Source organism: Oncorhynchus masou, chromosome 5, assembly GCF_036934945.1.
Source record: "Oncorhynchus masou masou isolate Uvic2021 chromosome 5, UVic_Omas_1.1, whole genome shotgun sequence".
In the NCBI taxonomy this organism is placed as follows: domain Eukaryota; kingdom Metazoa; phylum Chordata; class Actinopteri; order Salmoniformes; family Salmonidae; genus Oncorhynchus; species Oncorhynchus masou.
The window spans coordinates 7,325,687-7,339,694 of NC_088216.1; the positions used below are offsets into that span (position 1 = coordinate 7,325,687).

The 14,008-nt window shown below is 44.1% G+C and overlaps 2 protein-coding genes and 1 long non-coding RNA gene across 3 annotated transcripts in view; all 3 read left to right on the top strand.

Annotated features, from left to right (window-relative positions):
* The window catches only part of LOC135525250 (uncharacterized), a 68,267-nt gene that overhangs the window by 5,616 nt on the left and 48,643 nt on the right, over window positions 1–14,008 (top strand). The window lies entirely within an intron of this gene.
* LOC135525774 (B-cell receptor CD22-like) lies at window positions 3,843–8,974 on the top strand. Its single transcript, XM_064953604.1, has 8 exons — window positions 3,843–4,798; window positions 4,983–5,204; window positions 5,382–6,052; window positions 6,280–6,495; window positions 6,635–6,964; window positions 7,075–7,284; window positions 7,436–7,699; window positions 8,691–8,974. The coding sequence occupies exons 3-8, from the start codon at window positions 5,971–5,973 to the stop codon at window positions 8,972–8,974; spliced, it is 1,386 nt and encodes a 461-aa protein (XP_064809676.1). The 5' UTR covers window positions 3,843–4,798; window positions 4,983–5,204; window positions 5,382–5,970.
* The window catches only part of LOC135532141 (uncharacterized), an 83,304-nt gene continuing 78,354 nt past the window's right edge, over window positions 9,059–14,008 (top strand). The window contains exons 1-2 of the long non-coding RNA XR_010454301.1: window positions 9,059–9,316; window positions 9,483–9,573. This is a non-coding gene — a long non-coding RNA (uncharacterized LOC135532141). The remainder of the gene's footprint in view (window positions 9,317–9,482; window positions 9,574–14,008) is intronic.

The window sequence follows — 14,008 nt, forward strand, 5'->3', positions numbered from 1 at the left end:
GTTTAACAATCTACAGACATTTCTAAAAGGATAAGAATCATAATGTTATTCTGGTGTGTTCTGTTAGGCATCGCCACTTCACTTTAAATAGTTATCTTTCACACCTCACTGAGTGATGCTTATCTGTGGTTTCCATTCACACTCAAATCAGGAACTATGGCAACAAAGTGTTGGCAAACCCTACAGTCACTGTGAGGCAATATATCTTGTCTTCATTCTGATACCATTGTGTTGTGTGACTTGTGTTTCAGTGGTACTGGGTCAGTATGGCTGGAGTGTTACATTTACATTTACATTTAAGTCATTTAGCAGACGCTCTTATCCAGAGCGACTTACAAATTGGTGAATTCACCTTCTGACATCCAGTGGAACAGCCACTTTACAATAGTGCATCTAAGTCATTAAGGGGGGGGGTGAGAAGGATTACTTATCCTATCCTAGGTATTCCTTGAAGAGGTGGGGTTTCAGGTGTCTCCGGAAGGTGGTGATTGACTCCGCTGTCCTGGCGTCGTGAGGGAGTTTGTTCCACCATTGGGGGGCCAGAGCAGCGAACAGTTTTGACTGGGCTGAGCGGGAACTGTACTTCCTCAATGGTAGGGAGGCGAGCAGGCCAGAGGTGGATGAACGCAGTGCCCTTGCTTGGGTGTAGGGCCTGATCAGAGCCTGGAGGTACTGCGGTGCCGTTCCCCTCACAGCTCCGTAGGCAAGCACCATGGTCTTGTAGCGGATGCGAGCTTCAACTGGAAGCCAGTGGAGAGAGCGGAGGAGCGGGGTGACGTGAGAGAACTTGGGAAGGTTGAACACCAGACGGGCTGCGGCGTTCTGGATGAGTTGTAGGGGTTTAATGGCACAGGCAGGGAGCCCAGCCAACAGCGAGTTGCAGTAATCCAGACGGGAGATGACAAGTGCCTGGATTAGGACCTGCGCCGCTTCCTGTGTGAGGCAGGGTCGTACTCTGCGGATGTTGTAGAGCATGAACCTACAGGAACGGGCCACCGCCATGATGTTGGTTGAGAACGACAGGGTGTTGTCCAGGATCACGCCAAGGTTCTTAGCGCTCTGGGAGGAGGACACAATGGAGTTGTCAACCGTGATGGCGAGATCATGGAACGGGCAGTCCCTTCCCCGGGAGGAAGAGCAGCTCCGTCTTGCCGAGGTTCAGCTTGAGGTGGTGGTCCGTCATCCACACTGATATGTCTGCCAGACATGCAGAGATGCGATTCGCCACCTGGTCATCAGAAGGGGGAAAGGAGAAGATTAATTGTGTGTCGTCTGCATAGCAATGATAGGAGAGACCATGTGAGGTTATGACAGAGCCAAGTGACTTGGTGTATAGCGAGAATAGGAGAGGGCCTAGAACAGAGCCCTGGGGGACACCAGTGGTGAGAGCGCGTGGCGAGGAGACAGATTCTCGCCACGCCACCTGGTAGGAGCGACCTGTCAGGTAGGACGCAATCCAAGCGTGGGCCGCGCCGGAGATGCCCAACTCGGAGAGGGTGGAGAGGAGGATCTGATGGTTCACAGTATCGAAGGCAGCCGATAGGTCTAGAAGGATGAGAGCAGAGGAGAGAGAGTTAGCTTTAGCAGTGCGGAGCGCCTCCGTGATGCAGAGAAGAGCAGTCTCAGTTGAATGACTAGTCTTGAAACCTGACTGATTTGGATCAAGAAGGTCATTCTGAGAGAGATAGAGGGAGAGCTGGCCAAGGACGGCACGTTCAAGAGTTTTGGAGAGAAAAGAAAGAAGGGATACTGGTCTGTAGTTGTTGACATCGGAGGGATCGAGTGTAGGTTTCTTCAGAAGGGGTGCAACTCTCGCTCTCTTGAAGACGGAAGGGACGTGGCCAGCGGTCAGGGATGAGTTGATGAGCGAGGTGAGGTAAGGGAGAAGGTCCCCGGAAATGGTCTGGAGGAGAGAGGAGGGGATAGGGTCGAGCGGGCAGGTTGTTGGGCGGCCGGCCGTCACAAGAAGCGAGATTTCATCTGGAGAGAGAGGGGAGAAAGAGGTCAGAGCACAGGGTAGGGCAGTGTGAGCAGAACCAACGGTGTCGTTTGACTTAGCAAACGAGGATCGGATGTCGTCGACCTTCTTTTCAAAATGGTTGACGAAGTCATCTGCAGAGAGGGAGGAGGGGGGGGGAGGGGGAGGAGGATTCAGAAGGGAGGAGAAGGTGGCAAAGAGCTTCCTAGGGTTAGAGGCAGATGCTTGGAATTTAGAGTGGTAGAAAGTGGCTTTAGCAGCAGAGACAGAGGAGGAAAATGTAGAGAGGAGGGAGTGAAAGGATGCCAGGTCCGCAGGGAGGCGGGTTTTCCTCCATTTCCGCTCGGCTGCCCGGAGCTCTGTTCTGTGAGCTCGCAATGAGTCATCGAGCCACGGAGCGGGAGGGGAGGACCGAGCCGGCCTGGAGGATAGGGGACATAGAGAGTCAAAGGATGCAGAAAGGGAAGAGAGGAGGGTTGAGGAGGCAGAGTCAGGAGAAAGGTTGGAGAAGGTATGAGCAGAGGGAAGAGATGAAAGGATGGAAGAGGAAAGAGTAGCGGGGAGAGAGAGCGAAGGTTGGGACGGCGCGATACCATCCGAGTAGGGGCAGTGTGGGAAGTGTTGGATGAGAGCGAGAGGGAAAAGGATACAAGGTAGTGGTCGGAGACTTGGAGGGGAGTTGCAGTGAGGTTAGTGGAAGAACAGCATCTAGTAAAGATGAGGTCGAGCGTATTGCCTGCCTTGTGAGTAGGGGGAAGGTGAGAGGGTGAGGTCAAAAGAGGAGAGGAGTGGAAAGAAGGAGGCAGAGAGGAATGAGTCAAAGGTAGACGTGGGGAGGTTAAAGTCGCCCAGGACTGTGAGAGGTGAGCCGTCCTCAGGAAAGGAGCTTATCAAGGCATCAAGCTCATTGATGAACTCTCCGAGGGAACCTGGAGGGCGATAAATGATAAGAATGTTAAGCTTGAAAGGGCTGGTAACTGTGACAGCATGGAATTCAAAGGAGGCGATAGATAGATGGGTAAGGGGAGAGAGAGAGAATGACCACTTGGGAGAGATGAGGATCCCGGTGCCACCACCCCGCTGACCAGAAGCTCTCGGGGTGTGCGAGAACACGTGGGTGGACGAAGAGAGAGCAGTAGGAGTAGCAGTGTTATCTGTGGTGATCCATGTTTCCGTCAGTGCCAGGAAGTCGAGGGACTGGAGGGAGGCATAGGCTGAGATGAACTCTGCCTTGTTGGCCGCAGATCGGCAGTTCCAGAGGCTACCGGAGACCAGGAACTCCACGTGGGTCGTGCGCGCTGGGACCACCAGATTAGGGTGGCCGCGGCCACGCGGTGTGGAGCGTTTGTATGGTCTGTGCAGAGAGGAGAGAACAGGGATAGATAGACACATAGTTAACAGGGTAGAGAAGAGGCTATGCTAATGCAAAGGAGATTGGAATGACAAGTGGACTACACGTCTCGAATGTTCAGAAAGTTAAGCTTACGTAGCAAGAATCTTATTGACTAAAATGATTGAAATGAAACAGTACTGCTGGAGTAGGCTAGCTGGTAGTGGCTGCGATGTTGACACTACACTAATCAAGTCGTTCCGTCGAGTGTAATAGTTTCTACAGTGCTGCTATTCGGGGGCTAGCTGGCTAGCTAGCAAGGTTGATTGCGTTCCGTTACTTAAAAGAACGACAATAGCTGGCTGGCTAACCTAGAAAATCGCTCTAGGCTACACAATTGTCTTAGATACAAAGACGGCTATGTATCTAGCTAGCTACGATCAAACAAAACAAACCGTTGTACTGTAATAGTTACTACGGTGCTGCTATTCAAACAGTAGAAGAACGACAATAGCTGGCCAGCTAACCTAGAAAGCTAACCTAGAAAATCGCTCTAGACTACACAATTGTCTTAGATACAAAGACGGCTATGTAGCTGGCTAGCTACGATCAAACAAATCAAACCGTTGTACTGTAATGAAGTGAAATGAAAATGTGATACTACCTGTGGAACGACGCGGAATGTTGACCGGGTAGTTGGAGTTCAATTCGGTAGAGGTTGGCTAGCTGTTGGCTAGCTAGCTAGCAGCATTTCCTACGTTAAGGACGACAAATAGCTGGCTAGCTAACCTCGGTAAATTAAGATAATCACTCTAAGTCTACACACTCTAAACTGCACAATTATCTTGGATACGAAGACAACTATGTAGCTAGCTGACACTACGCTAATCGAGTCGTTCAGTTGAGTGTAATAGTTACTACAGTGCTAGTGGACAGTGGATGTTAGCTAGCTGCTTAGCTGCTTAGCTAGCTGCTTAGCTAGCTGCTGGGCAGATACGTTAGGACGACGAAATACGATAATTATGCAATTGTCGTTGATACAAGGACGGCTATGTAGCTGGCTAAGAAGAAATTGCTAAGATTAGACAAATCAAACCGTTGTACTATAACGATATGTAATGAAAAGTTATAAAAAGTTATACTACCTGCGGACCGAAGTGTAGATGCTGTTACATACACCAGTCAGAGTATCTGTACCTTGAAGGGGTCATCAGTGAATCTGTTCTGCTCTTACACATATCCCAGTGGTTATACAGTCACAACAACCTTCTGGTTCACTAAATGGGGGACTGGTATAGAACCTGAAGATCTAGGTCAGAACCCAGAGTATGCAGGTCGTCTGGAGTATCATGGGGATAAGAAGAAAGACTGTACCCTGAGAATCACAGACCTGAGAGAGAGAGACTCAGCTACGTACAAGTTCAGATTTATAACAGATCAGACCGGAGGGAAATATTCTGGAAGTCCTGGAGTCACTCTGTCTGTAACAGGTACAGTAATATGCTTTATGCTGCTAATCTGTTGAATTAATATCTACTGTCCATTTAGGTCTAGAAATTGGATTTGCATATATGAAACAGATTTAATAATTAAATGAGTTTGAGAATGTCTTGCATCATGTGATTAAACTATCGAACAGGTGATTCAGGGTTTTAATGTTGTGATCTTCTCCAGCTCTGCAGGTGAAGGTGACTACTGCTGCAAAGGGACAGAAGACACTCACCTGTAGCACCACCTGTACTCTGACTGGCAACCCCACCTACATCTGGTACAAGAACGGACAACATCAACACGAGAGAACCTTCCCCCAGTACAAATACTCAGTCTACAGTAACAGTAAAGACAGCTACTCCTGTGCTGTAAAAGGCCATGAGGATCTCCCCTCTCCTGCAGTGTGTGAGTGTGAATTTAACTCAGTATTCTAGTATACCTTTTCAAGTATAACTCTTCTGTCTGCTAAACAGGCCTCACAGTTGTGACTGCAACACTTTGACAAGACAGGATGGCTTAACTACTTTAGATTAGTGAAGCTCACGATTCCACTGTGTAAATGATGTCCTCTTTATGTTTCAGGTGTTCAGGGTCAGAGCTGCTACAGAGTGACTTACACCAAGAGGAGAATCTGTGTCTTGAAGGGGTCAACAGTGGACATATCCTGTACTTATGTTAGTTATTATTCCACCACATCATCATTCTGGTTTAGAAGTGATAAGTCGACCCCTGAAGACCTAACCACTGACCCAGGGTATGCAGGTCGTGTGGAGTACACTGGAACATACAGAGGTCCCTCCCTGAGAATCACAGATCTGAGAGAGGACGACTCAGCTGAGTATCGCTTCACTTTTAAAACACACAACTTTGAATGGGGTCATAGTTTCCCAGGAACAACTCTGTCTGTCACAGGTAATACTACACTGTATGATGCAACTGTAAATCATAATGAATTACAGGATAAATACATTGACCATCCTGTTGACACAGAGGTGTATGTGGTTTTATACATATTGTTTCAGGTCTGCAGGTGAAGGTGACTCCTGCTGCAGAGGGACAGAAGACACTGACCTGTAGCACCACCTGTACTCTGACTGACAACCCCACCTACATCTGGTACAAGAACGGACAACGTGTAGATGAGCCCACTTCCCAACAACACTCCAGTAATATGCTGGTGGTCTGGGATTCTACTGTGGACATTTACTCCTGTGTTGTTGAAGGTCACGCGGCTCTCCACTCTCCTGTAGTCTGTGAGTCTGAATGAAACTAGGATTCTACTTAGGAAGAATCAGTCATTTAAGGTCAATGAGAAGGGAAATACTTCCATATTCATCATTACATAGAAATTACAGACAATGTCATAGATGTATGTATGTCACAGGTAACACTGCATAGCACATTATACAGTGTTGAAGAGTCAGGAAATGAATCATTAATTCTAAACGATGTCATCTGTTTTTGCTCTGCTTTAATTCAGGTGTTCAGGTGAAGGTGACTCCTGAACAGTTTTCAGAGTATAAGACACTGACCTGTATCACCACCTGTGTTCTGACTGGTAACCCCACCTACATCTGGTACAAGAACGGACAGATAGTAACTGACAACACTTCTCCCTATTCAGTCCTCCCTGATGCTGCAGACAGCTACTCCTGTGCTGTAAAAGGCCATGAGGGTCTCCTCTCTCCTGCAGTGTGTGAGTGTTTCTTCATTAACAATACTGTTTAACCTCTGTGTGTTTTGGTTTCACTTTGAGAACTCAAGAACTGTTAGCATTTCTAGATAGAACTGAGAATACAATCTAGTTGACCTCTTGTTATGTCACTGTGTTTCAGGTGTTCAGGGTCAGAGCTGCTACAGAGTGACTTACACCAAGAGGAGAATCTGTGTCTTAAAGGGGTCAACAGTGGACATATCCTGTACTGTTGGTTATTATTACACCACATCATCATTCTGGTTTAGAAGTGATAAGTCGACCCCTGAAGACCTAACCACTGACCCAGGGTATGCACGTCGTGTGAAGTGCACTGGAACATACAGAGGTCCCTTCACCCTGAGAATCACAGATCTGAGAGAGGAGGACTCAGCTGAGTATCGCTTCACTTTTAAAACACAAAACATTGACTGGGGTCATAGTTTCCCAGGAACAACTCTGTCTGTCACAGGTAATACTACACTGTATAATACAACTGTAAATCATAATGAATTACAGGAGAAATACATTGACCATCCTGTTGACACAGAGGTGTATGTGGTTTTATACATATTGTTTCAGGTCTGCAGGTGAAGGTGACTCCTGCTGCAGAGGGACAGAAGACACTGACCTGTAGCACCACCTGTACTCTGACTGACAACCCCACCTACATCTGGTACAAGAACGGACAGAATGTACAAGGTGTCTCCTCCCCCATGTACTCCATCAGCAGTGAGGATGCAGACAGCTACTTCTGTGCTGTAAAAGGCCGTCTCAGCTCTCCTGCAGTGTGTGAGTACAGTACAATAGTACAGTATTCTACTTAGCAAATATCATGTATTCAGGCAAAAGAGACCTCTTACTTTCTCAATCATTACAGAACAAAAATATATTTTTTACTAATTAATATTACTTTGACAAAACATTTGGTATTTTCCATCAGATAAACCAAAGACCTCAGTGTCAGTCAGTCCCTCTGGTGAAATAGTGGAGGGCAGTTCAGTGACTCTGACCTGCAGCAGTGATGCCAACCCACCTGTCAAGAGTTACACCTGGTACAAGAAGAACGGAGGTGACTATCAGAGTATGACAGGACCACAGCATGTCTTCAGTCACATCCAGTCATCTGACAGTGGAGAGTACTACTGTGAGTCCCAGAATGAGATGGGGACAGACAGGTCTGGGACCATCAACATGGATGTGAAATGTGAGTAAAGTACAGCTCAGTGTTTCAATGAGAAGGTAGCAAAACAATTATAACTAAATGAAGCAGTCCTTAAGCATATCATCTCCAAATGAGTATTTGTTAACGTTTTGTGTAAGTTAGAGTTTTAGATAGTTCTCTAACTAAACAGATAATTTATTTTTGACATGACATGTCATTTGTAAATATACTACTGTGGTAGATATACTACTGTGGTAGATATACTACTGTGGTAGATATACTACTGTGGTAAATATACTACTGTGGTAAATATACTACTGTGGTAAATATACTACTGTGGTAAATATACTACTGTGGTAAATATACTACTGTGGTAAATATACTACTGTGGTAATTATACTACTGTGGTAAATATACTACTGTGGTAAATATACTACTGTGGTAATTATACAACTGTGTTAAATATACTACTGTGGTAAATATACTACTGTGGTAAATATACTACTGTGGTAAATATACTACTGTGGTGAATATACTACTGTGGTAAATATACTACTGTGGTAAATATACTACTGTGGTAAATATACTACTGTGGTAAATATACTACTGTGGTAAATATACTACTGTGCTGTAAATATACTACTGTGTTAAATATACTACTGTGGTAGATATACTACTGTGGTAGATATACTACTGTGTTAAATATACTACTGTGTTAAATATACTACTGTGTTAAATATACTACTGTGGTAAATATACTACTGTGTTAAATATACTACTGTGTTAAATATACTACTGTGGTAAATATACTACTGTGGTAAATAACTACTGTGGTAAATATACTACTGTGGTAAATATACTACTGTGGTAAATATACTACTGTGGTAAATATACTACTGTGGTAAATATACTACTGTGGTAAATATACTACTGTGGTAAATATACTACTGTGGTAAATATACTACTGTGGTAAATATACTACTGTGGTAAATATACTAGTCATATCCCTCTGACAAATTCTCCTTTACATCAGATAAACCAAAGAACCCCTCAGTGTCAGTCAGTCCCTCTGGTGAAATAGTGGAGGGCAGTTCAGTGACTCTGACCTGCAGCAGTGATGCCAACCCACCTGTGGACAAATACACCTGGTACAAGAAGAACGTAACCTCACCAAAAGCATCAGGACAGAGTTACAGCATCACTAACATCATCTCTGAGGACAGAGGAGAATATTACTGTGAGGCTGAGAATAAAGGATGGAATAACTCAATTCTTGATGTGTTTGTGGACGTTCTGTGTAAGTTACCTCATCTTTAATCAGAAATCAATTTAAATCATATTTCAATAACAAGTAAAACACTATTTAAAACACTGTTGTTACATATTGTCCACCAGATGGCCCAAGGAACACCTCATTGTCAGTCAGTCCCTCTGGTGAAATAGTGGAGGGCAGTTCAGTGACTCTGTCCTGCAGCAGTGATGCCAACCCACCTGTGGACAAATACACCTGGTACTTTCAAAATGAGACTTTTCTAAATGGATGTGGACAGATGTACAACATCAGTAACTTCAAGTCAGTGGACAGTGGACATTACCACTGTGAGGCCTGGAATAGAAGAGGATCTAGGAACTCTACAGCTCTGATGATCATTTTACCAGGTGAAGTTTCATCTTATATATTTCAACACAAAATTATGTTTCAAGCTAATATTCATATTTCTAGTTTGGCTTTTCATACTTTGTGTTATAACTATCATACATTCAGATAGATCAGTTAACAAATATCCTGTACTGTTGTTCTCATATCATCCATATTGTATTATAGTGAAACAAACCTCAGTTGTGACTGCAGCTGTAGGAATCATAGTGGTTGTTCTGGTTCTCATCCTCTGTCTCTCTGGACTCATGTGGTTCAGGTGAGTGAAGAAGGAAAACTGATATTTGTATTATTCTTTCACCTTAACACTCAGATTTGTTACTAACTTAATTCATTCATAAAGGTATTTATTGGCCCAATGCCCTTAACTGCTAAACTGTATTAGTAACATATCTCCTTCCACTAGAGGTCAGTAGAGAGCAGAACTCACTCTGTCCCTCATTACAGGAGTATCACAGGAGGAAGTGATGCGACAACAGACACACAGGTGATTCTATCAGTTATCAGTTACACCTCTCTCTGTCCCCCCCCCCCCGTGTAGTGTTTGGGCAAAAAACAAAATGTGCACCCCACCCAGGGGAGGTCCAGCTCCGAGTTTGGGAAACCCTGAGTTACAACTCCATTTTCATTCATTTACTGTCAAGACAGTCTCTTTCATACTATTTTCATTGTTACGTCTCTCCCTCTCCCTCTCCCTCTGTCTCTCTCTCTGTCTCTCTCCCTGTCTCTCTCTCTGTCTCTCTCTCTCTCTCTCTCTCTCTCTGTCTCTGTCTCTCTCTCTCTCTCTCTCTCTCTCTCTCTCTGTCTCTGTCTCTCTCTCTCTCTCTCTCTCTCTCTCTCTGTCTCTCTCTCTCTCTCTCTCTCTCTCTCTCTCTCTGTCTCTCTCTCTCTCTCTCTCTCTCTCTCTCTCTCTCTGTCTCTCTCTCTGTCTCTCTCTCTCTCTCTCTCTCTCTCTCCTCTCTCTCTCTCTCTGTCTCTGTCTCTCTCTCTGTCTCTCTCCCTCTCTCTGTCTCTCTCTGTCTCTTCTCTGTCTCTGTCTCTTCTCTCTCTCTGTCTCTGTCTCTCTGTCTCTCTCTCTCTCTCTCTGTCTCTCTCTCTGTCTCTCTCTCTCTCTCTCTCTCTGTCTCTGTCTCTCTGTCTCTCTCTCTCTGTCTCTCTGTCTCTCGTTCTCTCTGTCTCTCTGTCTCCCCACAGAGTGTCCGTCCTGACTGTAACAGTGACACGTACACAGGTCTGAACATGAGGACCATGTCCCCTGACTATGACACGCTGGCAGTAAGTCTCTTATCATTCATTTAGATTGTTTGTTAGTGTGTTTGTGTTTTATACAGTACTTGAATGTGTTTAGAGAAAATTATGGAAAGTTGTGTTTCAAAGAACACATGCATTTCCTCTCTCTCTCCCTCTCCTACTCTCTCTATATCTTTCCCTCTCTATATATATATATTTCCCTCTCTCTTTCTCTCTCTCTCTTTCTGTCCACAGAGTGTCCATCCTGACCCTAACAGTGATGCCAACAGTGACATGTACACACCTCTGAACATGAAGACCAGGTCACCAGAGTATGACACCCTGGCAGTAAGTGTGTTTGTGTTTGTACATAAATATTTTAGTCGGAGTGTAAATTGCTAACTCAGTATCTTCTTTCAGAATGTGAGGGGACCCTCCCACTGAAGATAACCACCACAGATCCTGGACTGAAGAGAATCACCACAGATCCTGGACTAAAGAGAATCACCACAGAAGCTGGACTGAAGAGAATCACCACAGAAGCTGGACTGAAGAGAATCACCACAGAACCTGGACTGAAGAGAATCACCACAGATCCTGGACTGAAGACTTAATCTGGACTGAAGAGAACCACCACAGAAGCTGGACTGAAGAGAATCACCACAGAAGCTGGACTGAAGAGAATCACCACAGAAGCTGGACTGAAGAGAAACACCACAGAAGCTGGACTGACGAGCTACGGTTCCAATCCAAAGCCAGGCCTCACACCTCTATTCTCTTGCAACCTTATCTAGATGGTTTTCCAGACCATGAACTTTAGCTTTTGAGTAAATGCTGGAATATATGTTTTATTTTCTTATGATGATAATTATGTATATTGGTGATAAATGGGATGGGTTATGCTTCTGCTTTTTTTCAATGGGATTTTTTCCATGTCCATATTTTTTCTTGTGTACCAATCTGTTTCCTATCTATAGTTTAAGATTATATTTCTGGTATTGTTCTATGGAATTTTGCAAATTAGGGATTTATAACATCAATAGTCCTACTTTCCTCTGCAACTAATATGGATAATATTGACAACAGCTTTTTAATATTTTTTGCTTTTGGGTCAAGTTTCTCCTGATGTGTTTAATGATGATTTACTTTGTATTGCTGTCAGACATTATTCCACATTTGTTATTTTATATTTTATAATACTATATATTTTTTATTTTTTATTTTTTAATATAATCAGTTAATTACATACATTTCAACATTTGCTGTTTTTTATATTAATTATAATTGTATATTATATAATTGTATATTACATAATGCTATATTGTTCAGTGTCATATCACTTGTTATGTCACATTCTTCATTATTACGTATTTTATATACAGGTTTACCTTTGCAGTTTTTACAGTGTGGTTTAGTGACAATACAGTACAAGCATCATGTTGTAAATAAGATCAAAGTTTAAGACATTATATACATTCATTATTTGATCAACTCATAATACATTGATTCATATATACATAAACTGTCCTATCCATGAGTACAACCGACCCACCCTTATCAGCAGGACGAATAAGGACTGACGTATCGGATTGTAAATCAAGCAAAGCTTGTTTTTCATCCTTAGGTACATTATGGAAAGATTTGGACCCCTGTTTATTCTTAAGGAGATGTCCAACATCTTTTTCCACAACTCCTCAATGTCTCGATAGAGTGATTGCGATTGGCAGGAGGTATAAAATAACTCTTGCTTCTAAAAGGAGTCCGAGTATGTGCAGGCAGAGGTGTATAGGTGGCAGGGAAGTCAGGCGCAGGAGAGTCAAAGGAGTGTAAAATGGAGTCTTTTAATAAAGTCCACGGAGTTTGCTCCATCACACTAAAATGTACACAAACAAACATGGGTACGAGGACCCGACGCGCACCTATACAACATTAAACTACACTGACAATAGAACAATCTCTGACAAAGACATGAGGGGAAACAGAGGGTTAAATACACAACAGGTAATGAATGGGATTGAAAACAGGTGTGTGGGAATACAAGACAAAACCAATGGATAATGAAAAATTGATCAATGATGGCTAGAAGACCGGTGACGTCGAACGCCGAGCACCGCCCGAACAAGGAGAGGCAACGACTTCGGCAGAAGTCGTGATAAGTATGTGCAGGAGAGCAACCTACTGGTTCAATAGAAGTGTCAGAATTAGGGGAGCTAAAGTATTCCCTTAAACGGATGTTTCTAAAAAAAATTAAACATGTCTACCTTAACATCAAAATTGTTGCACTGGGTTGTAGGCACAAAATATAACCATTTATTAAGCAAAGAGACATGGGCAGGGCTCAATATCTTGGAATGACAGTGTTGCGGGAATTAAATTCCTCTGTTTTAATACCCAATTAAAATCAAACACTCTGTCAATTCATAAGGATATGTATGACCCTTATTAGTATAAAAATGGACAGAGCCCAGTCTTAAAGTCAAACAGCAGAGAGTACTGCTCCTTACACATTTTACCACAGGTTATAAACTTAAAGTGACGTCATTAGTTCCAGTACCAGCCCGTGTCATCTCCGCTCTAGTACAGAGACTGTACGGTCTCACATCGTCTCTCCCTATTAAGATAATATATGATCTAGCCAAGGTCAGCTTGTGTAGATAAGCCTTCCAGCCAGACTGGCTATAAGTTCATTCATTTCTACCATGGTACAGACAGTCATTGTTCTAATTCGTGATTATATTTACACACATTATATTCAGTACTAGGATTAAAGAGAAGGAGACTGTGATTAATGTGTATTCTTTGTGGAACATTTCCACTCCTCATGTTGTCTGTCCTCTTTCTCCATCAGGGAGACTCTAGTCCAGTGTATGACATTACATTTACATTTACATTTAAGTCATTTAGCAGACGCTCTTATCCAGAGCGACTTACAAATTGGTGAATTCACCTTCTGACATCCAGTGGAACAGCCACTTTACAATAGTGCATCTAAATCATTTAAGGGGGGGGGTGAGAAGGATTACTTTATCCTATCCTAGGTATTCCTTGAAGAGGTGGGGTTTCAGGTGTCTCCGGAAGGTGGTGATTGACTCCGCTGTCCTGGCATCGTGAGGGAGTTTGTTCCACCATTGGGGGGCCAGAGCAGCGAACAGTTTTGACTGGGCTGAGCGGGAACTGTACTTCCTCAGTGGTAGGGAGGCGAGCAGGCCAGAGGTGGATGAACGCAGTGCCCTTGTTTGGGTGTAGGGCCTGATCAGAGCCTGGAGGTACTGCGGTGCCGTTCCCCTCACAGCTCCGTAGGCAAGCACCATGGTCTTGTAGCGGATGCGAGCTTCAACTGGAAGCCAGTGGAGAGAGCGGAGGAGCGGGCTGACGTGAGAGAACTTGGGAAGGTTGAACACCAGACGGGCTGCGGCGTTCTGGATGAGTTGTAGGGGTTTAATGGCACAGGCAGGGAGCCCAGC

What these genes read in the sequence shown, in the direction of transcription:
- LOC135525774 (XM_064953604.1), top strand. Translation starts at nt 5,971, where the DNA reads ATGCTGGTGGTCTGGGATTCTACTGTGGACATTTACTCCTGTGTTGTT. An exon ending in TCTCCACTCTCCTGTAGTCT is followed by an intron (nt 6,053 to 6,279) that starts GTGAGTCTGAAT and finishes GCTTTAATTCAG; the next exon opens with GTGTTCAGGTGAAGGTGACT. An exon ending in TCTCAGCTCTCCTGCAGTGT is followed by an intron (nt 7,285 to 7,435) that starts GTGAGTACAGTA and finishes ATTTTCCATCAG; the next exon opens with ATAAACCAAAGACCTCAGTG.